The sequence below is a fragment of the Hemiscyllium ocellatum genome, chromosome 10 (genome assembly GCF_020745735.1).
Source record: "Hemiscyllium ocellatum isolate sHemOce1 chromosome 10, sHemOce1.pat.X.cur, whole genome shotgun sequence".
NCBI classification, from domain to species: domain Eukaryota; kingdom Metazoa; phylum Chordata; class Chondrichthyes; order Orectolobiformes; family Hemiscylliidae; genus Hemiscyllium; species Hemiscyllium ocellatum.
In genome coordinates this window covers 107,612,846-107,639,410 of record NC_083410.1, presented here as the reverse complement: position 1 = coordinate 107,639,410, position 26,565 = coordinate 107,612,846, and the positions used below count along the sequence as shown (strand labels likewise).

The 26,565-nt window shown below is 44.2% G+C and overlaps 1 protein-coding gene across 1 annotated transcript in view; it reads right to left on the bottom strand.

Annotated features, from left to right (window-relative positions):
• ism1 (isthmin 1) overlaps positions 1 to 26,565 on the bottom strand; it is a 90,904-nt gene that overhangs the window by 20,008 nt on the left and 44,331 nt on the right. Inside the window, exons 2-4 of the mRNA XM_060831847.1 lie at positions 24,700 to 24,951; positions 6,885 to 7,146; positions 6,108 to 6,251 (exon numbers count right to left, since the gene is read on the bottom strand). Of these exons, the coding sequence (XP_060687830.1) occupies positions 6,108 to 6,251; positions 6,885 to 7,146; positions 24,700 to 24,951 (658 nt within the window). The remainder of the gene's footprint in view (positions 1 to 6,107; positions 6,252 to 6,884; positions 7,147 to 24,699; positions 24,952 to 26,565) is intronic.

Below are 26,565 nucleotides of genomic sequence, written 5' to 3'. Positions count from 1 at the left end.
AAAACCTGCACCACACCTCCTCCCTCACCTCTATCCAAGGCCGTAAAGGAGCGTTCCACATCCATCAAAGTTTTACTTGCACATCCACTAATATCATTTATTGTATCTGTTGCTCCCGATGCGGTCTCCTCTACATTGGGGAGACTGGGCGCCTCCTAGCAGAACGCTTTAGGGAACATCTCCGAGACACCCGCACCAATCAACCACACCGCCCCTTGGCCCAACATTTCAACTCCCCCTCCCACTCTGCCGAGGACATAGAGGTCCTAGGCCTCCTTCAGCGCCGCTCCCTCACCATCAGACGCTTGGAGGAAGAACGCCTCATCTTCCGCCTCGGAACACTTCAACCCCAGGGCATCAATGTGGACTTCAACAGTTTCCTCATTTCCCCTTCCCCACCTCACCCTAGTTCCAAACGTTCAGCACAGCACAGTCCCCATGACTTGCCTGGACTTGTCCTACCTGCCTATCTCCTTTTCCACCTATCCACTCCACCCTCTCCTCCCTGACCTATCACCTTCATCCCCTCCCCCACTCACCCATCGTACTCTATGCTACTTACTCCCCACCCCACCCCCCTCTAGCTTATCTCTCCATGCTTCAGGCTCACTGCCTTTATTCCTGATGAAGGGCTTTTGCCCAAAATGTCGATTTCGCTGCTTCTTGGATGCTGCCTGAACTGCTGTGCTCTTCCAGCACCCCTGATCCTGTACTCCCACCTTGCTGCTTGAGAATGCTCATGGCAGCTGAACCCAGAAGTGTGTGACATTGTCTCTCTCTCTCTGTCTCCTCCCATCTTGCTTGAGTCTCATATTGCTGTCATCCCTACATTTAGCTTCCTCCCAGCCATTCCCTGCAATCTTCGAGTCACCCTGCCCCCTTAGACTGCTTTAGAGTGAAGAATGCATGGAAGCTGCTAGGTTAATGGCGGCAGGGTGACTCAGTGGTTAGCACCGCTAGCCCACAGGCTCAGGCGACTGCCGGTGTGGAGCTTGCATGTTCTCCTTGTGTCTGCATGGATTTCCTCCGGGTGCTCCCGTTTCCTCCCTCAGTCCAAAGGTGTGCAGGTTAGGGTGCATTGACCATGCTAAATTGCGCATAGTGTCCAGGGATGTGTAGGTTATGGGCATTAGTCGGGGTAAATGTGGGATAATAGGGTAGGGGAAATGCGTCTGGGTGGGTTACTCTTCGAAGGGTCGGTATGGACTTTTTGGGCCAAATGGCCTATTTCCACATTCAGGGATCCTATGATTTAACAGGCATTCGTGAGTATAACAAGGTAACAAGCAAGCTATACATTCATCTAATGATAGCTCTTTCTCTGCATGGAGAAGCACTATGGGTAAAATGTCCTATTAGCAAGTCCCTCCTTATCTCTGCAACCTCATCCAGGCCTACATCCTTCTCAGATATCTGCACACCTGCAGGTTTGGCTTGACACACATCCTCAATTTTAAATGTACCACCAATCACAGGCATGCTTCAGCTGACTGAATACTAATCTGGGAAATTCTCTCCCTAAACCTCTCCTCCTTTGAGACATTCCTTAAAATCTACCTCAGGTTTTGTCCAAAATATCCCTTTAACACCTTCAACCATAAGACTACAAGCTACATCAGCTGAATTAGGCCATTCGGCCCATCAAGTCTGCTCTGCCATTCGATCATGGCTGATATTTTTCTCATTCTCCTGCCTTCTCCCTGTAACCTTTGATTCTCTCACCAATTAAAAACCTATCCATCTGACCTGACTCCCAGAACCCTCTGCAGCAATGAGTTCCACAGATCCCACCACTCTTTGGTGAAGAAATTCCTCCTCATCTCAGTCTTAGTGGGTCGTTCCTTCACTCTGAGGCTGTGGCCTCTGGTCTTAGTCCCTCCTCCTTAGTGGAAACGAGTGGATTAGTCAAACACTTTGCTTGCTAATGCTCCTATAAAATGCCCTGGGATAGTTTCCTATCTTTAACTTGTTCTATAAAAACAAATTATTCCTGCTAATTGTGCACTGCATACTGGAAAATCCCAAGTCTTGAAGACTATTTTCTTACTGCTTTCAAGAGAAAAACAGATTAATTTACTTGCTCAGCGATAATAGTGAGGGTGATGCATTATAAGTCAGTTGGGGAGTCTGTGTTGCAGAGTGAACATAGAGTTGCACATGTGTGTTACAGACTGGAGTTTTTTTCTCTCCCTCCCTGACTGCCTGCTATTGTTAGAAGGATTTGCAGATTAACCTTCAGCCTGTTTGGCCACATTATGAACACACCATTTCTTGACCCTCAAGCCGTGGAGTGGGACTCAAGACCTGAACTTCTAGTTCAGAGGCAGGGACACTACCTATTGTGCCATAAGCCCTCCTTGCAATAAGAATGAAAATCACTAACCAATTTCCAATTTCTTCTCCATTAAGGCATCTAAAATGTGACTTTGTGTGGGTTTGTCAGCTGGGAGGTTTCTCTGAATTTGAACTCCAGGTCTCTCCACCTTTTACCTTCATTATTTACCTCTCAGGCTGCATGATTCCTGTCCACCTGCTTCACTATTTCGCAAATCTCTGTGATGTTTGAGTTATTAGTTGTGCTCCCTACAGTCATCTACATCATTATGAAGGAAGGGCAAGTGAATGGACATCTGGTCCTTGAAGTATTTCACTTCAGACCCTTTACCTGATCTTCACTTTCCATCAGCCATATCTCCCAATCATGTTTCCCCTTGTATTGTAGATTGTGTTAATCAACCTGTTATAACACACCTCTGGAGCAGATGGCACTTGAACCCTGGCCTCCTAGACCAGAGGTAGGAACATTACCACTTATCACAAGACGCCCTCCTCTTGTACCATAAACCAATATTATTTCAATTCAAACTTTCATGAGCCACATCATTGAGTACCATCTGAAATTCCTCAATCACCAATCTCTTATATTTCATTCCCTTATAACCTAATCAAACAAAATCCTGATGACATTGAATGGCAGAGATAGTTGAAAGGGTTGAATGCCCTAACCCGGAGATTCCTACATCACAGAGTCAATCTCCAAAAAGTTCATTAATTTAAACGCATATTTCAGGAAGTCCTTCATTAGCCACATGTCTCTGGGCACTTGGAAATCTGATCTGGAACTGATGCCAAATGACCCTAAGAAGTTGTCCACAAGTGATGGGAGATTAAGTGATTTACAATGACCCAGTTCACCTCCCTCTTGATCACTTTGAGATCAAACATTTCTAGCATGACAAAGCATACACAATGTCATGGTATGCCATTTACGTAGCACCATTTTCTTCCCTCTAATCCTATACCCATGGGTTACTCCTGAAGTGTACACCTCAGGGTACTATAAGGCTCTATGTTGCCATAGTCTTACCAAACCATAGGGATACTCTCTCATCAGAAAGAGAAGCAACTGGTGGTGATTTAACCTGAGGGCCACCAGACCTCAGTCAAGGGGAGAGGCTGAGAAGTTGAGAAGGAGAGTCCTTTATGGTAACCTCAAACCAGTGATGGGAATTGAACCCACGCTGTTGGCACCAACCTGCTCTGTAAAACAGCAATCCAACCAACTGAGCTAAACCGGTTCCCTGTAAGGCTCTATAGTCATGGGTCAAAAAGACAAATGCTCTGATTCAGAGCCAGGGTTTCCTAAATGACAACAACAACTTCCATTTATCTAGCACTATACTGAAGGCATCCTATCAAACAAAGTTGGATATTGAGACAGGTAAGGAGTTACCAGAACAGATGGTCGAAAGTTTGATCAATCAAGTGAATTTTAAGAACATAAGAAACTAAAGCAGGAACGGGCCATTCCTCAGTCAGATTCTGCCAGTCTGTAAGACTGTGGCTTCAGTTCCATATTCCTTCCCACCCCCTCATAGGGGTCAACTCCCCTAGCGCTGAAAAAAACAGCATCAGTCTTGAATATCTTCAAACTCTCTGAGAGTTCCAAAGAGTCTTTACCCTCAGAGATGGAAGTCCTCCTCACTCCCATGGCCAATGGTTAACCCTTTATTCTGAAATGGAGACCTCCAGTTCTGGATGCCCCTCTAAACGGCTAGATGTTTGTCTCCCAGAAGGTGCAAAGCCAGTTGTAAAACACTGAACTTAATTGCTTTTTGTTGGAAGTAGAATTTTCCTGTACCCACCATGCGCGGCACCACGGCACCATGAGGCAGCAGTGGTTAGCACTGCCAGGGACCACGGTTTGATTCCAGCCTCGGGCAATTCTCTGTGTGGAGTTTGCACATTCTCCCCGTGTCTGTGTGGGTTTCCTCCGGGTGCTCCAGAAACCTCCCACAATCCAAAAATGTGCAGATTAGATGAATTGGCCAAATCTGAGGGGTGACCTTATAAAGGTTTATAAAATCATGACGGGGATGGATAGGGTGAATAGACAAGGTCTTTGCCCGGGGCTGGGGGGAGTCCAAAACTTGTATGGAATGAGCTGCCAGAGGAAGTGGTGGAGGCTGGTACAATTACAACATTTAAAAGGCATCTGGAGGGGTACTTTTACAGAGGAAAGGTTTAGAGGGATATGGGCCAATCACAGGCAAAGGTACTAGTTCAGTTGATGAAACCTGGTCGGCATGGATGTAGGTTAGATTAGATTCCCTACAGTGTGGAAACAGGCCCTTCAGCCCAACAAGTCCACACTGACCCTCTGAAGACTAACCCACCCAGACCCATTTCCCCTAACACTACATGCAATTTAGCATGGCCAATTCACCTTTCCTGCACATCTTTAGACTGTGGGAGGAAACCCAAGCAGACACGGGGAGAATGTGCAAACTCCACACAGACAGTCACCCAAGGCTGGAATCGAACCTGGGACTCTGGTGCTGAGAGGCAGCAGTGCTAACTACTGAGCCACCATGGCAGATGTGTTGGGCCGAAGGGTCTGTTTCTGTGCTAAATGACTCTTATCACTGCACAAGTCATCCACCTTGGAGTTAAACCACTATATCTCCAATGTTGCTGGGTCAAAATCCTGCAACACCCTTTCTCACAGCATCATGGGTGTCCCTACAACCCAAGGACTGTGGCAGCTCAGGAAGGAAGCTCACTACTAACTTCTCAAAGGGAATTGGGGATGGACAATAAATACAGGCCCAGCCAACGACATCCGTATCCCACGTATGAATTTAAAAAAAGGATGTGTTTTGAGGGTTATTTTAGAATTCAGGAAACTTGTTGATAAATAAAGGGTCAAGTAAAAAGTAAAAAATGAGTAAAAAATGAGGTCTGCAGATGCTGGAGATCACAGCTGCAAATGTGTTGCTGGTCAAAGCACAGCAGGTTAGGCAGCATCTCAGGAATAGAGAATTCGACGTTTCGAGCTGAAGGGCTTATGCTCGAAACGTCGAATTCTCTATTCCTGAGATGCGATTCCTGATGAAGGGCTTATGCTCGAAACGTCGAATTCTCTATTCCTGAGATGCTGCCTAACCTGCTGTGCTTTGACCAGCAACACATTTGCAGCGATAAATAAAGGGTCGCCCATTCAAAACCAAGCTAAGGAGACCATTTCTTCTCACAGAGGGTTGGGAGAGTTCAGAACACTCTCAAAAGGCAGCGGGAGTAGAGTCTTTTCAAACCTTTGTACGGTACAGGTAGCTCAGTTGGCTGGACAGTTGGTTTCCCATGGAGAGTGACACCAACAGTGTGGGTTCCGAGTCCCTTACCGATCGAGGTTACCGTCAACAACTGTCGCTCTCAGCCTCTCTCCTGGCCTAATGGGGTGCTGTTGTAGTGTCCCCACGTCTGAACCAGGAGGTCTGGGTTCAAGTCCCACCTTCCCTAGAGGTGTGTCATAACAGCTAAAGTATCTAAACCACCACCTGGCGTGTCTCTCTCTGTCTCCCTCTGTGTAATGATGGTGCAGCCCTCTCGGATTATGGCAATTCTACCGTGGTAGAGTTACCACGTAAATGCAAGTTGTTGTCTTTCTCACGACCAGAAATTCACTTTGCGAATTGGTCTGTTTGTACATTTTCAAAAGCGGGCATATTCTCGACTCAAACCGCCCTCGGATTTGAACGTCCGGTGAAGAACGCGATTGAGAAATTAATAAGCGCTTCAGCAGCAGACAAGAATCGCAGTTTACTGACCGGGACAGTTTGGCATGTCGCACGACCTCGATTCAGTGGCGGTGCAGGCGTAACCACAGGACCGGGTACGCTTCTGGTTGCCACCGCCGCAGGTTACGCTGCAGAGTGACCATGGGCTCCAGTCACCCTCCCCGTCTGTGTAATCTGCACGGAGAGGAAGCACAGTTAGCTGCCATGGCGATGAGACGCATAATTGGGACCACATGCTCGGATCGAAGCTCAGGGCCCGGATCCAACCGTACGCATGCCATTCCGATAACTTTCACACACATTGAGCTGCACAAAGGATTGCTTGCACATTTTTTGATTCTGTTCTCTCCAGCCAAGGACAGCTGGAATGCCTCAGCCATTAATCCTGATTATGCGGCTTACAGCCTTTTTCCCTCTGCCCTCTCCCCACCACCAGACAGGCAGCACGTCAACAAGAAATTAAAAACTCATTATTGCTCCTGTAGAGAACCAAGGGGGGGGATACGGAGGTCGGGGGTTGGGTGGGTGGGGGCAAGGAAGGGAAAGTTTGTGGGTGGTGGGCTTGGTTTGCTGAAAACTCAAAGTTTCCCGCTCAGACTTTGAGATGATAAACAACATCAGGGCTTGGGCCCCATCGACACAGATGACTCTGCTGCACAACTTGCTGAGTAGCAATCATTGCCCACAGACTGTTTCCCACTGCAGTGTTTACCTATTTTATTTCACTTGGCTTATTCCCAATAGCTCTGCCTCCCAGTTCCCAGCTTCATGGAGCACCCGGAACAAACAGGAGGAATGTTGACGTACCATACTCAGTCGGTCCTTGGGAGTGCCACCTGCGCTGAGTCACAGTGCTGCTATCCCAGCTCTCTGCTGGGTTCAGGAAATTGCTGTTTTCACCAGCCCGGCCACTCTCCTGGTGGTCTCCGTCGCTCCGAGCGGTGTTTGCCGACGATTTCTGCCACCAGTTCCTCCAGTCGGATGACGGCACAGGCCAGCTTGGCTTCGTTACCCGCCGGAGGTCTCTCTCGGCCTCGATTTCAGTCCCATCAACCACCTCAATCGTGACCTGGATGGTTCAAAACCGGGGCACGGGTAAATGGCAAGTGCGCACATTCACAGCTCAGGCTAAAACAGACTCTCTGCATGGAGTGGCACGGTGGCTCAGTGGTTAGCACTGCTGCTCCATAATGCCAGGGACCTGGGTTCAATCCCAGCCTTGGGTGACTGTTGTGTGGAGCTTTGCACATTCTCCCCCCCCGTGTCTGTGTGGGTTTCCTCCCACAGTCCAAGGGCCTGCAAGTTAGATGGAATGGCCGTTCCAAATGGACTATTGTGTCCAAGGAGGTGCACGTTAGGTGGGTTAGCCACAGGAAATGCAGGGTTACAGGGACAGGGAGTGGGTCTGGGTGGGATGCGCTTTGAAGGGTTGGTGTGGACTCAATGGGTCAAATGGCCTACTTCCACACTGGAGGGAGTCTAAGGTCAGAAGCAATGGCAACAGGAAAAGTCTATTCAGCATCTCAAGACAAGTCCACTATTCAACAAGATCATGGTTGATCTTAACACTGAGTTAGAACAGAAGTTACTGTTACAAGAAATACCTTGAGAAAGGTGTACCGTTGCCATATTTGCATGGCTAATACAAATTAAATCCACTTCACAATATTGAGTCCAATCATTTCAATTCGGAGTACCTCGTTAGCAATATGTTCAGTGAGAGTTGCTGCTAGTTAAAACCCCACTGGTACAGTATGGAGTCTTTTTATACAGGTTTTAATGGTTGTTGGAGAGTTTTAAAATAAAGTTTTTTGGAAAAAAATAAAGTCTTCTTTCTCCCTTTTTTCACTTGCATGTAATCCTAACTTTCTTTCCTTTTCATTTCTCTTCCTGTACCTGTTCGGTCATTCAATTTACATCCCAATTCCAAATTATACTTCTTCCTCGACTTGGCCCATTTAATTTTCCAATCCTACAATTGTTTGAAGAGCCACACAATGGTTTGTATTGCTCTGGACTTGAACCAGGGACTCTTATTAACCTTACCATGCCATTATTGGCTCACACCTCTAACAAATGACCAAAGTTCTGAGACTTAAATGAGCAAAGGCATGTCTAAATTACAGTAAATGGTGTTGAGTCCTTTGCCAATATCCTGCCTCATGGAATAGTAATATTCATACTGGCAGCTGTTAGTCCACAAATGGTGAGATCCTGATTTGAGCCTAATTACTGGGAGTACTCCAGTGCACTACTGAAGGAGTGCTGCATTGTCTCATGTGCATCAGTTGGATGTCAAGATTCCGTCAGTCAGACACTGAGACACACATGAGCTGTACAGCAGTAGATGGGAGTGAATCATTCTCTGTTCCCTGCAGTGTGCTGAACATGTAGAGTGAAGAAACTTGAAACAGTTGACTGATGAAGGGATGGAACAGTTTGGAGGGGTAAGGCCAGACAGGGTGCAAATATCAAAAGGCAGGTGTTGTTGAACCAGGAGCCAATGTATTTCAGTGATTGATGGGGAAATGATTAAAAGGCATCTGGATGGGTATATGAATTGGAAGAGTTTAGAGGGATGCGGGCCAAGTGCTGGCAAATGGGACTGGATTGATTTATGATATTTGGTTGCAGGGACAAGTTGGACTGAAGGATCTGTTTCCATGCTGTACATCTTTATGACTCTATTACTAAGAGCTATTCAAACTGCTCTGGATAATACTTATCCCATCACTAAACTCTGGGTGTGTGGTCATTATTACATTGTCAGTTGTGGGAGCTTGTTGTGTGCAAACTGGCTGCTATGATTCCTATATTACAACAGCAGGTACACTTCCAAAAGTGCTTTGTTGTCTGTAAAATGATTAGGGTGATCCAGAGATCATGAAAAGCGCTATATAAATGTAAATCTTTCCTGAGTGTGGACACTTCTCCATCAGAAAGACATTGTTGGGCATGGTATCTGGACTTAGAGTCATAGAGACACTCCGAGTACAGTACTGGACCTCAGTTTAGCAAGTCTCAAAGAGGACACCTCTGATAGTGTAGCACCCCCTCAGTACTGCACTGGGGTGTCAGTCTTGTTTTTTGTGTTAGATTCTCACTGTGACCTTGTAACTCAGAGGTGGGAACACTACCCACTGAGCCAGCACTGACATACTGTACATGGCATGAAACTAATGCACATCTGAGAAAGAGCAAAGGCAGAACAATCAGTGATTTTAAAAAAATACCAAGTCAATGATGTGGCTGGGTGATGGGGGCCAACTGGAACCACCTGAAAGCAGACTTTCCATCTTATCGTCACTCCATCTAACATTGGAAAGACAGCACACACTCTCTGGGCTTGCACCAAGAAGATTGTATCTGGTGCTGGAAGGCAGCACATCCCATCCAAACGGATAAACATTAGCATTGGCACGCAGCCTGGACTTAATGAAAGTGGTTTTCCAGGATCACCAGAAGGAGGAACTGTTTCGTTAGTTGGGTGGGAGCCTAGAGTCCCTCCACAGCTTTGAGAACATAGCAAATAGAGCCATGTTGAAAAGTCAACACTGCCCGAATCTTACCACTGCACATACTCAATCCCAAACTTGCATCAGGCACTACAGAGGCCAGACTCCCACTGTCGATAATTTCAGTGGAAATGTTGACAGGATAAGGTGCTGTTTTGTGGCATTCATTCTGAGTTGGTTAGAGTTGTTACTGAGTCTTTGTTGTAAAACTGAATGTTGTTTACATTATTTAGCTGTTTTAAGTGTGGTTTTTCAATGGAAAGTTTTGTTTTCCTTCACAAATATGGCACCTTCATGGCGATGAATGAAGATATTCCATTTCCAAGATGGCTGAATGATGTCCCAAGATTCCATGGGTAGAACCTCTCTCAAAATGGCCTCAGTCAATGAGTTAAGATGATCTTTTTTGACCATATCAAAGATGTCTATCATGATTGTGCCAATTTGTTTCTGTGTCCAAGGTATTTTCACCAAATTTGACACCATGTGATCAGATTCTCCTTTTTCTTCATTCAACCATTTGTATTTTAATGAATGAAATCAATAAAACTCCTCAGTTGTTGAATGAAACTTTGAATTTGACGTTTAAACCATCAAAATAAAGATTTCACGAGCTTTACTGTCAGAGCTCTGATCTTTCAAGTTGCAATATGGTTCTTATTCCCAAATTTTCTTTTCCAATTGATTTTCTCTAAGCCTGTACCTGAAGAATTACCTTAAATCGCTGTTGCTGTCAAGTAAATAATCCACAAATTTCTTAACTCATAGTTAGAAGTTCCAACATGGTCTTTGGCCCAAGGTTTCAGGTGGAACCAAAAGACGTTTTGTCCTTTCCCAGAAGGAATCAAATCTGTCTGTAATGATCCTCTTTTTGAGAGTGCTCATCAGAATTCTACCCTTCGCTGCAATGGGCTTTTGCTGCTCTCTTTGCTTTATAATAGCTTGTTTCTCTTATTATGGACATGAAAATGTTTTTTGAGACTTATAGTGTCCTGGTGATGGCTACTCTGGTTGCTTAGTATTCTTAAAGTTGTAGTAATGGTCTCAGGAATAAATGGCTTTTGGAATTCTTTTCCAGCTGATCCAGATCCGTTTCTTGCTCATCACTGCAGCCATAATCCTCCAGGCAGTGAATCCCATCACTGCCACCATCATTTATTGTGTGATTTGGATGTAGGTTTGCTCACTGAGCTGGAAGGTTCATTTCCAGACGTTTCATTACCCTACTAGATAACATCTTCAGTGGGCCTCAGGCGAAGCAATGCTGAAAATTCCTGCTTTCTGTTTACATGTTTGGGTTTCTTTGGGTTGGTGATGTCATTTCCTGTGGTGATGACTCAAAACTCGCTAATTGTGTGATTTCATAAAACATTATGAGCGTGTGTTTGAGACAGCTGGTCCAGGAGAAAAAAAGATTAAGAACTGTCTTAAAGCTTAGAGATCAAAATAAACCCTTTATTACATTTTAATATTAAACCTTTCTATCTATATGGTAACCCTAGATATACTGATCTTAAAGTTGTGTTAAGGACTAATCTACTTCCTTTACTTGTTCATGACTATGTGCACATACACTCTGTCAGTCTAGAATGCAGTAACACATTATCAACAAGGATGAGCACCTCGTGAAGACCTTCCCTACACCTCCACTTCTCACCTTTAAACAACCACCAAACCTTAAACAGATCATTGTTTGCAGCAAACTGCCCAGCTTTCAGGACAACCCTGTCACGGTAGACACTGCAAGACATGTCAGAGTGTCAACACGGGTACCATCATTACACATGGGGACACCACCCACCATGTACGTGGCAGGTACACATGTGACTCGGCCAACGTTGTCTACCTCATACGCTGCAGGCAAGGATGCCCTGAGGTGAGGTACATCGTGAAACTGAGCAGATGAATGCACACTGCACAACAATTAACAGATAGGAGTGTTCCCTCCCAGTCGGAGAACACTTCAGTCGTCCAGGACATTCGACCTCGGACCTTCAGGTGACCATCCTCCAAGGCAGACTGTGGGACAGGCAACAACGAAAAGTGGCTGAGCAGAGGCTGACAGCCAAGTTCGGTACCCATGGGGATAGTCTCAACCAGGACCTTGGGTTCATGTCACACCTTAGGTGACCCCACTACACTACACACACACACACACACACACACACACACACACACACACACACACACTCTCCTACAGACCCATACATTCACGCAGACCCTCTCTCATACACAATCTCTCTCTCATAAACTCACACATACACTCCCACACTCTCACATGCACCCTCTTGCAGAAGCATACCCCTTTACACTCACACACATACACGCTCACCCTGCCCCATCTCCACCACCCCCCCCCACCCCCACCCCAGTGCACGCATGTGCGTGCACACACACACCCATAAAAGTTTGTGTGGTGAATTTGTATTTGGATTTGTTTTGACGTACCATATTCAGTCGGTCCTTTGGACTGCCACCTGGAGTGTGAACGTTTTGTTTTGTTCAAAAACTGCATGAAGCCATGTATGATTCTGTAAATCCCTTTTTTAGATTAGAATTTAAGCTTTTGCTATAAATTCTGTGTCTTACGATCTTATACTCCACAACCACCTGATGAAGGAGCAGCACTCTGAAAGCTAGTGCTTCCAATTAAACCTGTTGGACTATAACCTGGTGTTGTGTGATTTTTCACTTTGTCCACCCTAGTCCAAAACCAGCACCTCCACATCATTCTAGAATGTATTTAGCCAAGGATGGTGCAGCTTAGTGTAGTTCCAGCCACACACGGTGTTATTTGTGCTTAGTGACGTGCAGCTCCAAGATATCATGAAGATCATGTGATCAAATTCACGCTCTTTTACTTTCTTGATGATTTTTCGTGTGTTAATAAAAATACAAAACATCTTAGTTGTTGGGTAAAACGTTGTATTTGCCGTTTAATTTATCACAACAAAGATTTCACTAACTTCATTGCCTGGATTCCAATTGCACAACAGTTTTCATTTCCAATTTCTCATTTCATTTTTTATTTGCATAATTGAACGGTTTTCTATCCGTTGCTATTTCAACTGCCTGTCGCAGAATTATCCGAACTTGCTGCTAACACTGTCGTCCAGTAACTATTAAGAAAGTCAGGGTCACAAAGCCCTTACATTCTAAGTGTTTCCAGCATCTACCATGGCAGCCCTACGTACTGGTTAGCTCAGTTGACTGGACAGCTGGTTTATAATACAGTTTGATGTCAACAGTGTGGGTTCAATTCCTGCAATGGCTGAGATAGTCCTCATCAAGGTCTCTTCTGAGGTGGGGTGACCCTCAGGTTAAACCACCATCGAGTCACACAGCACAGAAATAGACCCTATGGTCCAACCAGTCCACTCTTGTATGAGAGCAACCCTGTGGTCTGGTAGGACTATATCTTTCATTGTCGAAAAGTGTGGCAGTGGAAAAGCACAGCAGGTCAGTCAGCATCTGAGGAGCAGTACAGTCAACATTTCAGGCATAAGCCTTTCACTGTAATGCCAATGAGAGCTGCTCTTCCATCCCCCTACATCTGGTACACACTTTTTCAGACGTTCTACCTTTAAAGAAGGTACAGGAGACATGTGCATTCTTCTTATCGCCGTGACAAAACATTGGAATTCTGAGAAAGCTTGCCAGAGGAGTCTGCTGAGAGGACAATGCCCCTGCTGGAGAGTATAGAACTGCAGGTATAATCACAGGGAAAGGGGGCAGCCATTTCAGATTGAGATGAAACAAGCTACTTGACTGAAAGGGTTATGGATCCCTCAAAGTCTCCAACACTGGGAGCAGTGGTCACTCAGCCCTCCAGCATATCCAAGGCCGAGACTGATTGCACTGGGGGGGGGGGGGGGGTCAATTTTATCTCTAAATGATTGAAGTTTTGACAAAGTTAAAATTGGACGCTGCAGGAATCAAGAGGGACCTGCCAGTAAAGAGACGTCAAGGTCAAACAGCAGCCATGGTGCTGTTAAAATGGTGAAAGAGAGTTGAGAGACTGAATGGCCTAAACTCTCAGTGGGTCACTCATGGGTCATGGCCTGGGGTGTGTGCAGAGGAGATGACCTGGGGTGTGAGCTTTTCCAGCAACACATTTTCAGCTCTGATCTCCAGCATCTGCAGACCTCACTTTCTCCTCACTCAGGGGTCATGTTTACCCTGCACTCCAAGCCCGATCTATCAATGACCACATACATTTTAATTGTTATCTTTGCTGTTTACACAATTCCTTACACAGTAATAAATACTGTCCCCAAAAAAGATGATGGCAGGTCTATCTTGAAGAACAGTTTCACCCAAAATGTTGACTTCTCCACCTCCTGATGCTGCCTGGCTTGCTGTGTTCTTCCAGCCTCCTACTTGTTGAATTGAATTGAATTGAATTTATTGTCACGTGTACCGAGACACAGTGAAAAGTTTTGTCTCGTGAGCAATACAGGCAGATCACAGAGTTAAGTAACGTAGATAAGTAAATAATAGATAAACAACGGCAAAAACAAAAACACAGGTACAGGTGAATGTTGAGAGTTTGTGAGTCAATTCAGTATTCTAACAACAGTAGGGTAGAAACTGTTATAAAACCGGCTGGTGCGTGTGTTCATACTTCTGTACCTTCTCCCCGATGGTAGAGGTTGTAGAAAAACATTGCCAGGGTGGGATGGATCTTTGAGAATGCTGGCAGTCTTTCCTTGACAGAGGGCCTGGTAGATGGATTCTGTAGATGGGAGGTTGGCCTTTGTGATTGTCCGGGCCGAGTTCCCCACTCTCTGTAAGTGTCTCTGATCCTGAATGGTACAGTTGCCATACCAGGTGGTGATGCATCCAGACAGAATGCTCTCAATGGAGCACCTATAAAAGTTGGCAAGGGTATTCACCATCATGCCAAATTTCCTCAGCTGCCTGAGGAAGAAGAGACGTTTACCTTGGTTTCCAGCATCTGCAGTTATTTTGTCTCTACTTAGGGAACTGGCCAAAACCAAGAGACAATCCATCGACTCAGTGAAGAGGGTTCATCATCATTTCTCACTTAATTGCCTTCAGCTTCATTAACATTGCCAATCTACTCAGCAAATGTGGCTGGAAAAGGTCACTTTTAGTTGGCATAGGGATTATCTTCAGTGCTTTTATCACTGGGTGACACTTTCATTCATAGAATCCCTACAGCGTGGAAGCAGACCCATTGAGTCCACACTAATCCTATGAAGAGCATCCCACTCAGACTCACCCGATCCCTGTAACCATGCATTTCCCCATAGCTAACCCACCTAGCCTGCACATCCCTGAGCATTACGGAGCAATTTAGCTTTGGCCAAGTCTCCCTGACCTGCACACCTTTGGACTGTGGGATGAAACCGGAACACCCGGACGAAACCCACACAGACCCAGGGAGAATGTGCAAACCTTACGCAGACAGTTGCCTGAGGCTAGAATTGAACCAGAGTTTCTGGTGCTGTGAGGCAGCAGTGCTAACCACTAAGCCACTGTGCCACCCCCTTTCATCTGTGAATTAGAAGCTTGTGTTCCTCCAAAGACGCATCACGTTTGATATTTGTTGAAGGTTTAGATATTGAAAGGTTATGGAAACATGGTTTCATTTCAAGTTTTGTGATTTATTTAAAACTCGTCATTGTGGGCACTGGAGTTCTTTTCTTTAAATTAGAAATTACCTGACTGACAATAACTGCTTGCTTTGGTTATTTTTCTTTCTTTCTTTTCATCCAAGGGATAGGGGCATCAACCACATTGTTGTGGGTGTGGAGTTACGTGCAGTCTAGACCAAGTAAGGATGGCAGTTCCTTTCCCTTTCATTCGTGATCACTGTGTTTGAACAGTGTTGGAATGGAGACTGCTGTGGAATTTGGAATTAGTAGGACAACAAAAAGCCTGTGGGAAGGGCGTCCCAGCCGATTTCCCCTATTTCTAAGATAACCCCCCGCTTTGTTGAGTTCAGAGTGAAAAGTACTTGCTATTCTGCAAGAGTGATTGGACAACCCTCTCAAAATTGTATCTCCTGAGCAAGCTGTGTCTGCCAAGATTCTAGTGATGACTGTGTATGGTCAATGATGACTGAAACATGCCAAAACAACACAACAACAGACTTTAGAATGTTCTATGCTTCATCCTACTCTCCTTCAAAAACATTCCATTGGCCAATGTGTTTTTTTTTCTCAAGGCAGCCAAACTTTGCAGAGAATTCTGATTATTTTCTGAACACTACCTGCAGACAAACAATACTTCTCTGTTACTGACTAGGCCATTTTAGTAACTGTAAAAATGGTTTTGTTTTGTCTTGTGACCCAGGGAATCGTGGAAGTGGAGCATTACTGTACACGGAGGAGAAGTCAATCTGTGGAACTCTTCACCACACAGGGGTGACACATAAAGTACATTCAAGGCTGAGACAGAAGAAGTTTTAATCAAGGATTCAGGGATAGGGAGTTGACGATGATCAGACCAGCCACAATCTCATTGAATGGTGAGCTGACTCGATGAGCTGAATGGCCTACTCCTGCTCCCTTGTCTTTTGGTCTCAAGACCAATTCCTCCAATTACAATAGGTTCATCATCCCATTCCAAAGACTTGAGTGCAGCTGACCCTCTAGTGCAGCACTGAGAGAGTGCCATACTGTCTGAAGAACCAACTTGGAGACGAGACGTTGAGAACATAAGACACAGGAGCAGGAGTAGGCCATCTGATCCTTCGAGCCTACCCCGCCATTCAATAAGATCATGGCTGATTTTTTCATGGCCTCAGCTCCACTTACCCGCCCTCTCACCATAACCCTTCTTTCCTTTACTGTTCAAAAATCTATCTTTGCCTTAAAAACATTCAACAAGGTTACCTTCGCTGCTTCCCTGGGCAGGGAGTTCCACAGATTCACAACCCTTTGGGTGAAGAAGTTCCTCCTCAGCTCAGCCCTAAATCTGCTCCCCATTATTTTGAGGCTATGCCCCATAGTTCTAGTTTCACCCACCTGTGGAAACAACCTCCCTGCTTCTAACTTAGCCATTCCCTTCATAATTTTGCAAGCTTCTATAAGACTCCCACCCTCCCACCCCAATCTTCTAAATTCCAATGAGTCCCAGTCTACTCAATTTCTCCTCGTAACCCAACCCACTCAACTGCAGAATCAACCTAGTGAACTTCCTCTGCACCCCCTCCAGAGCCAGGACAGCCTTTCTCAAGTGTTGCATGAAAAGGGGAGACAAATCTCCTGTCTACTCTGATCAAGACTTACCTCTTTGCCAACAGATGATCTTATCGTTATTACTTTGTCGCTTGTGGGTGTTTGTTGTGCAGACATTTTCTGCTGCGTTGCCTACATCAGTCAGCGTGAATCCAAAAGCATTTCAACAACCATCAAGCACTTGGAGACATCCAGAATTGGTACGATAGATACCGTAAAATTGCAAAGTCTTTCCATACTGCCGATAAAGGTCATGGAATCCCCTGGGATGCCACTAACGGGTGGCTGACACCACACTCGGTTTCTGACATCAGCATTTCTTTTATAAGTCATTTGCTATTGACAGTGTGTTGGCAAGTTCTGCTCTGAAGTGTATGGATTCTATCTTAACGTAAAGTTAGGGCATGGTAACTGTGTGTATATTCGGAAGCAGACAACAAATCAGGGCAGCAGGATGGTTTAGTGGCTAGCACTGTTGCCTCACAGAGACCTGGGTTCGATTCCCCCCTCGGGCAACTGTCTGTGTGGAGTTTGCACATCCTCCCTGTGTCTGCGTGGGTTTCCTCCGGGTGCTCCGGTTTCCTCCTGCAATCCAAAGACGTGCAGGTCAGGTGAATTGACCGTGCTAAATTGCCCGTAGTGTGAGGTGCATTAGTCAGGGGTGAACGTAGAGTTATGGATCTGGGTGGGTTGCTCTTCGGAGGGTTGGTGTGGACTTATTGGGCTGAAGGGCCTGTTTCCACACTGTAGGGATTCTAATCATTTTAATCATATTGAATTTAAACCACCGAAGTAATAGAAAGATTGGAATTTGAACTTTGTAATTTTGACAGCTAAAAGCTAGGTTTGTGATGTAAGCAGATACCTACACACATCGATGAATGAGAAAGACTGCAGTAGACACAATAGCAATTAAACATGATCAGTTTGCTATTTGTTTGCCATTTTGATATACCCCCTTGGTCTCGTGCTAACATTTCTATACTGGACCTGCTGCAATGTTTCAATAAAACACAACACAAGCTCAAAAAAAACATCTTACTCTCTACTTAAGCATTTTGCAGCCTTGAGATCCCAACATGAGACTTATAAAATAGCTTCAAAACCAAAGAGTGGTATGAATCAGATAGCCCTCATGAGATTTGTCTCCCCTTTTCATGCAACATGGTGAAAATCAATTTCACTAGTCTTCAGATTCTATGCCTGTAATATATAGCATGGGAATTTCCAGGAGTACAGTGAAAGGTTTATCCATGACCAACTCCAACACCAATTTAAATACAAAAGTACCTAGCCTACAATAGAAAAACAAAATGTTCAGCCTTACAGAAATAAATGTTCAGTACAAAGAAAGAAAAAGGAGAAGTAAAAGGAAAAGAGAAGAAAAATAAAGAAAAGAGAAGAGATAGAGGAGGAAAATGAAGAAGAAAACTGAAGAGAAGAAGAGCAAAGAGAAAAGAAGGAGAAGAGGAGAAGAAGAAGAAGAGGAGAAGAAGAGAAGGAGAAAAGCAAATAAAAGAGAAGAACAGGAGAAGGAGAAGAGAAGGAGAAGAGAAGAAGAAGAGAAGAAGAGAAGGAGAAGAGAAAGAACAGGCAGAGTGGATGAGCTCTGACGAGAGCATCCTGTTCCACTGCCATTTTGTACATAAGTATATGTGCGAGTACAGCTGAGAAACAACTGCAAAGTGCTCATCTCCTTGAACCTCTGTAAATTTTCAAACATTTTAGATTGAAAGACCACTTTTCAAATACATTCACGGTCGTGCACACCACTGTCTGCGTTATAACACTGTATACCAGCCACGATATGAAATCCCTACATGTAAAGAGTGCTTCAATAAGACTTTCAAGAAAACAAGTGTTAGAGATTAGAAACATGTGTAGAAATGCATTGATGATGTTTAGCTTGTGTGTGTGGAATGTGTATTTTGGGAAATAGCAATTGCCCCAGGAGACAGAGTAGGGTCAGATAATGCTTTTGGATTAATAAGAAAAATAACTTGAGGTAAATGTCCAAATGAACAATCAGTTTGTAAAGGTGCGTTAGCATTAATTTGTTTTATTTTTAAACAAAGCCGCTTGCAGCACGTATAGAAAAAAAATATGTATTTGTCTGAAAGAGTGTGACCGGTCTGATACAATAGAGGTGTTTATTTTTAATAAGAAGGTGAATCACTCAACAGTAAATTCAATGGATAAAAGAGTGTGGACAGTCAGACTGGATGGAGAAAGTGAGGAATGCAGATGCTGGAGATTAGAGTCAAAAAGTGTGGTGCTAGAAATACACAGCCAGTCAAGCAGCATCCAAGGAGCAGGACAGTTGACATTTCAGGCATAAAGAGCTGAAACATTGACTCTCCTGCTCCTCGGATGCTGCCTGACCTGCTGTGCTTTTCCAGCACCACACTTCTTGAGTCAGACTGGGTGACTGACTGAGGATCAGCTGTAGTTCCAATGGGAAGCGACTGAAAAGAACAATATTGACTGGGTCACATCAAAGGCTCGTGTCCGTTACTGTGATGGTTAGGAACCGCTCTACAACTCTGGAGGGTTCTAACTAGGTAACCAGGAGACAGTGATTGAGGAGGAGACTTGCAATGACTGCTAGAGATTCCTTTGTCAATCCTGTCACTGGACTGGTCGCCGTTCTTGAAGAAAAGCTAAAGTCGCCACTGTATCACTCTTTCACTCGAGCAAAGTGACCGGGTGGTGAATTTAACCTGAGGGTCACCACACTGCAGGCGAGGGGTGATGTTGAGATATCGAGACGTCCATGCCAACATCAGCTGGCACGGGAATTGAACCTGCACCATTCACATCACTCTGCATTACAATCCAGCTCTCCAACCACAGCATCCCTGAAATCCTTGGTAGTCTTCCTTTCCTTTCCTCTTTTATGGGATATGTGTACCACTGAAAAGGTCAGCATTGTTGACTGTCCCTAATTGCCCATTTTAGGGGTAATTAAGATTCAACCACATTGTTATTGTTCTGGAGTCACATGTTACCCAGTCAAGGATGGCAGTTTCCTTTCTTAAATGGACAATAGTTGTCATGGTCACCATCATAGCCTCCCCTACAGTGTGGAAGCAAGCCATTCGGCCCATCAGGCTACTCCGATTCCCCCGGACAGCACCCATCCAGACCCACCCAACCCTTACGGCTAACCCACCTAGCCTGCTCAACCCTAGACACCATGGAGCAATTTCCCGTGGCCAATCCAACCTTACTTGCACATCTTTGGACAGTGGGAGGGAAACCCACACAGACACGGGGAGAATGTGCAAACTATATACAAATAGTCGTCCGAGGCTTAAATTGAACCCAGGCCCCTGGCTCTGTGAGGCAGCAGTGCTAACCATTGAGCCACCATACGACTATCTTTCATTTAAGACCATAAGATGTTCGGAACAGAATTAGGCCATTCAGTCCATCAAGTCGGTTCTGCCATTTGATTACGGCTGATAGATTTCTCAATCCCATTCTTCTGCCTTCCCTCCACAAACCTATCTATTTCTTTCTTAAATTCACTCTAACGCTCTCTGCGGCAATGAGTTCCACAGATTCACCACCCTCTGGCTGAAGAAATCCCTCCTCATCTCAGTTTTACTCACTTCGTTCTGAGGCTACTTTGTCTAGTTCCTAGTCTCTCCAATCAGCAGATACATCTTCCCCACATCCACTCTGTCCAGGCCTCTCTGTATTCTGTAAGTTTCAATGAGATCTCCCCCATTCTTCTACACTCTACTGACTACCAACCCACAGTCCTTAACCGTTCCTCACATGACAAGCTATTCATCCCCGGGATCATTATTTTGAAGCTCCTCTGGACCCTTCCCAATGATAGCAAGTCACCCCTTAGATATGGGGCTCAAAACTGTTCATTCTTACAGCTCTTTGCAGATAAAATTTATATTAAACTTGATCTCCATCCTCTTCCTAACTAAGGATTGTGATGTTGTGCAGAAATTCTTTGCCATGTATCAGAACTTCAGGGGTTTTGAAGAAGGGTCTCAGGACCTGAAACATTAACTCTGAGTTCCCTCCACAGGTGCTGCCAAACTTCCTGAGTTTCTCCATCCATTCCTGTTTTGTTTCTGATTTCCAGCATTGGCTGTTATCTCTTTTTCTTTGCTTCAGAGACTTCGTTGCTTTTCACCTCTCAAAATGAATATCAGAAACATCCTCAAAGCATCCCTGAAGGGGTCAAACATGGGAGTCCCCAGCCTCTGACTGACCAAAATGGAGAAGCTACATTTGGGAAGGCATTGAACATATCGAGGGAGTTTTCCAGGAACTTATAGGGAGAGTGTGCATCAACCTCCAGAGTTGACAGTGTTGTGCTGGAAAAGTGCAGCAGCATTCGAGAAGCAGAAGAATCGACATTTTGGGCATAAGACCAATTTTCCAGATGAAGGGCTTATCCCCAAAATGTCGATTTTCCTGCTCCTCGGATGCAGCCTGACCTGCTGCACTTTTTCAGCGCCCCACTCTCAACTCTGATATCCGGCATCTGGAGTCCACACTCTCTCCTAGTTGATCTTAACCTCCGAACAGTTCACTTCCCAGTCCTTCAAGCACCACCCACCCCTCTACATATGGCCGAGTTTGCAGAATGCACACCAGATTCTTCAATGTAAACCCTGTTCGATTCCACCTTCAGGTGACTATCTGTATGGAGTTTGCACATTCTCCCCGTGTCTGCGTGGGTTTCCTCCCATTGTCCAAAGATGTGCAGGTTAGGGTGGATTGGCCATACTAAATTATTCCATCGTGTACAGGCTAGGTGGGATAGTCAAGAGAAATGCAGTGTCATGGGAATTGGGTGGAATGTTCTTCGGTATAGACTCAATGGGCTGAATGGCCTGCTCTCACACTGTAGGTATTTCTATGATTCTATGAACCATTACAGAACTCATTGGAATGGAAAGTGGAAGCAAGTCATTCCCAATCCTTAAGTACCATTTCAAAAAGAGGGTGTCTGAACGTGGATGGATCCCTGGTGAATCTTGAAACCTATTAGGGAGACAGCATAGGCTGTGACAAGGAAATAATTCCTCCTGTGCTATAGGGATACAGTAAAAGTAGGCCTTTATTGGCTTGAACGAAGAGCTCAATGTACTATTGGACACTTTGCATTGACGGGGAACACCTGGAGGATGGTGAGGTCTTGTCATTCAAGAAATCCCACATTCCCCAACAATCCCTCAGAAAGGGGCATAAAAGGCAGAGCTTGGATGGGGTCCAGTTGTGTTAGGCAGTGGAGACAAATCTGCTTTGGCTTGGGTTGACCCCTCTAGGATCGTTTATGGCGATCGTAAGATGACTAAGGAGAAAAGAGAAAATATAAAAAGTCGTCCACATGTGTGAGCCACCCTATCTGGTCAGGACAGGTCCCGACTAAAGTCACAATCCTGTATTCCTGCTTCTACCTGGTGTACCCCAGCCTGGTTTAACTCTGACTGCATTCATCGTATTTATCAGATGAATTGCAGTCAGTTTCGCTGAATTGAAACCCCAACAACAAGTACTTACAGAAATCAGTGAGATGGGGGTGGTGGTGCCTGATTCCCACAATAGTCCCAATTTTCATTCTCCACTCCCAGTTACTATCAAGCTTGTCACATCATCACTCTCATGTCCTTCCACAGATGCCCTGGAAACTCTCCATAAACTGAGATCTACCGATCCCTGTAGTCTAAGTACCACTGCCCTTGAGGACTAGTGCTTTGTTCTTATTTAAAGAGGTTGTTACAACTAGAGTCGCTCTTTGGAAGCACAAAGGTCTCCCTAAATATAAGCAATACCGAATCATGTTGCACAATGCTACCACAAGATGTTCTAATTGGGGACAATTCACAAACAGTTCCCAGGCGTTATCTTTGAGCATTTGGCCATCAGTGAGCTTATTTGTTTTACCTTCAGTTCGCTCAGATGGATAAAATAGCAGAATTCTTGAAACGAGAGCGAGCTAGCAGCAGACTGGGCTTGATCTGCAAAGGCCACTTCTTGAATGAGCTTAATCAAATGCAGCCATGCATTCAATTGGATCTCTTACAGCACCATCTGCATCGCTTGGCTGGCCACTATATGGAGTGGAAGCAACTGTTTATCATTTAAATCCTATTAATTCTTTAACTCAGCTAAATATAATATAAATCTAAATCTCCAAGTGCTTGCTAAGCTATGGAGGCAGCTTTTTAATTAAGAATTATGAAGCATTTACTACTGGATGTCCAATATAATGTTGCACAAGGCAAAACTGGAAAGCTTCAATCGCACATGACATCTCTTTTTAAATAATGTTGGTCGATTTTCTGTTCAGCATTTGCTTTTTCTGTATATTGTGACATAATGTTTGTTAATTGAACGAGTCTAAATTAGACAGGTTGACCAAGCTCTTAACTGAGAGTACACAGCACATTAACAATGCACTATAAAGAGGGACAGTTGTCACTAAGGTCAGTGCCGACGATTATTCCTAATCTAAAATAAAATAACCTAACCTGTGCATCCCTCAATTCACAGATGTCCATATGCATGTCCAGCATTAAGCCCAGTTTCCTACCCTCGTATTTTGTCTCTCGGTTAAAACAGATATTTGGAGCTCAGTTGGTATAACTGTCATCTTGAAGTCTAAGGGTTCAGGACCCACACCAGAGATGTAAACACAAAAATCTAGACTGACTTTTCCAGTGCAGTTCTGAGGGAGTGCAGCACTGATTGAGGTATCATCTTCAGGGATAATGCAACCTGAGTCCCTGATTGCCCTCTTATTTACAATTCCAAAGTCGATCGTGAACACCCAGCAAGCAATTTTTAAAAAAATTTCATTCATGGTGTGAGGGCATCATTGGCTGGGTCAGCATTTATTGCCCAGAGGGCAGTTAAGGGTCAGTGCTATGGGTCTAGAGTCACACGTAGGCGAGGCTAGAGATTTCCTTCCTTAAAGGACATTCATGAACCAGATTTTTTTTTCCCCATCAATTGGACTTGTGGTCATCATTAGACTCTTAATTCCAGAGTTTTTTTTTAATGTTGAATTCAAATCAATCTGCCGTGTTGGAATTCGAACCTGAATCCACAGAACATTGCCTGGGTCTCCGGATTAACAGTCCAGCAATATTACCACTAGGCCATCGCTTCCCCTTTTGCATCTGATCAACTTTGAGAACTTCAAACAACAACATTGATCTGGAGGTGCCGGTGTTGGACTGGGGTGGACAAGGTCAGAAGTCAGATCAACCGGGTTATAATCCAACGGCTTTATTTGAAATCACAAGCTTTCGGAGCGCTGGTCCTCCGTCAGGTGAAGTCTTCAGCGCTCTGAAAGCTTGTGATTTCAAGTAAACCAGTTGGACGATAACCCAGTGTCATGTGACTTCTGACCAACAATATTGAGAGAAGGGATTATCAGGATGATTACCAATTGTACTCTGAGGGGGCTCTGTGCAAATTGGCTGCCACATTACAATTCAAAAGTTATCTCAATGCCCTTTGGAGATATCTTATGATAATAAAATGCTCTATGAAAATACAAATGTTTACTTTCAAAGACAAAAACAGTGAAACAAAAGACATCTTAATACTTTGGAATTGAAACAACCAAGCTGAGACAAAATAAAGCATTATGAGAAATTTAAACAGTAATTCACTTAACACTTCCCTCAAAGAAAAATAAAAATGTTGTTTGTTTAAATAAAATTTAATTAATAATTTGTCCAGTTCAGTGCGCCTTTCTTGGTGAATATTATTGATAATTGGGCCTTGTGTATCTTTCGGAAGCAAATCTATGAGCATTAGTGCCTATTTTAGATGCTGATAGACCATTCAGCATAATAATCTTCTAATGCCATTTACATACAGGCATTAGAAGAGTCAACAGCTTTACTACTGTACCTGTATGTTGGGGTTCTGCCCATTGATATCCACTTTGGATAGATCAGGGAAGTTCTCCAGATCTAAGAGGAATGTCCTGGGTCCGTCTCTCTGGAAGGGTGCACGTTCCTCCTCCTGTTGAGTCCGGGGTTTTGGAAACGTTCTCTGTTCTGTCTGATAACGAGAAGCATCGGCCTTCCCCTCGTAATCTCTCACTGTATCAGCAGTCCGAGCCGCACTAGTGGATGAGGACTTTCCCACGTTAACACTATTCTGCAAATTGAAGAAAGTGAGAGCAATTCATATCAAAAATCTGAAGTACAAGAATGGAGCACTCCTGTGAGAAGACACATTTTGTCAACGTTTTTCATCATGTACAAATCACAACAAAGGGGAACAACAATTTTTACTGCAAGAACAGAGCTTCCTCTGCTCTTAAAGTACAATTGAATCTTATTCCTGTTTGTAACAATATTCTTGCAAATTGTTCTGTTGAATGCATCAGAAAATCTTTTGTCAAAATGCGTCTACATTTTTCAGTGATTCATTTCAGTAAAACACATTCACAAACTGGTGTTAGCAGAAAGTGCTCTAAATTACTTTATCATTATTTCCTAGGATGTGTAAAGAATTCACAGTCTGACAGGAGGATAGAGACAGATTCGATAACTGCCTTGAAAAGCGAACTGGATAAGTTATTGCGGGAGAATTAAAAGGCAGATAAAAAGCAGAGGAGTGGGATTGAGCCACAGAAGAGCAAAGCTGATGGGCCGAATGGCCTATTCTGGGCGGTATACTGTTCCAGGATTCTCTTTGTGAGGTAATGTTGAGAAATTAAGCCATTTTTTTTCTCTCTTTGACACTAAGCATAAGAGATCCCAATCTCAGTTTAATGAGCAGCACCACTTGGGGTAAGTTCAAAGGTCTTGGTGTGGCATGAGCTGTATGGGAAGAACATAAATTGGTAAAAATTACATGAAGTATTTTATGAATAAATAGCTGGCTGCAAGTTACAGGTTCAGTCAGAAAGCATCCGTTAGAATGGGTTCTGAAAAACAGCAGAAACACACGATCCAATTACTGTCTTAAACTCACTGCCAGAGACTTGTTACTTGTTATGATGTATAACGCTGGGCTATTTTTAATAATAAAAGTACATTTTCTCTGGAAAAAAAACTTGGCACCCAATACTCAAAGAACACAAACAAATTGCTGCTGATTAATAGCTAATGTGGATAATAATGGCACAAGGGCTGAAAGGATAGGCATGATAGATTCCTATATATTAGTGCACAGAAAATCTAATAGGTGTTAAATTATCCAATACAATAACACGGCAATATTGGTAGCTTTTAGACGAAGAATTAACTTGAATATAATGTACTGTAATGAACTATTGTCAGGTTATGCAAAACTTGCGGTATTGCTGAAAAAGGACGCATTTTGTTGGAATCTTTCATCTTGAACTCATCAAGGTATCATTAGATGTGAGTGCACAACTCATCTGGCGAAGCAGCTGTGCTCCGAAAGCTTGCGACTTCAAATAACCTGGTGTCATGTGACTTCTCACCCTGCCTACACCAGTCCAACACCTGCACCTCCACATCATTCCGCAATTGGACAGCATTTGCTAAACCACCCAGAGGATGCTAAAAATTTGCTAACAACCAATTTACGATTGTCAGTTTTGTGTGTGTGTCTGTGTGTGTCTGTGTGTGTGTGTGTCTCTGTGCATGTTGGAAGCTCCAGATATTAATACACAGGGCTCTGATCTTCGCAGACAGAAAGCTTGGCAGTTAACAGTCAATCATTACCTAACTCGTTCAGTTACTGTCATGGCAAACATACCAATCAGAGAACCCTTCAGAATTCTCTCCTCAGATGGTA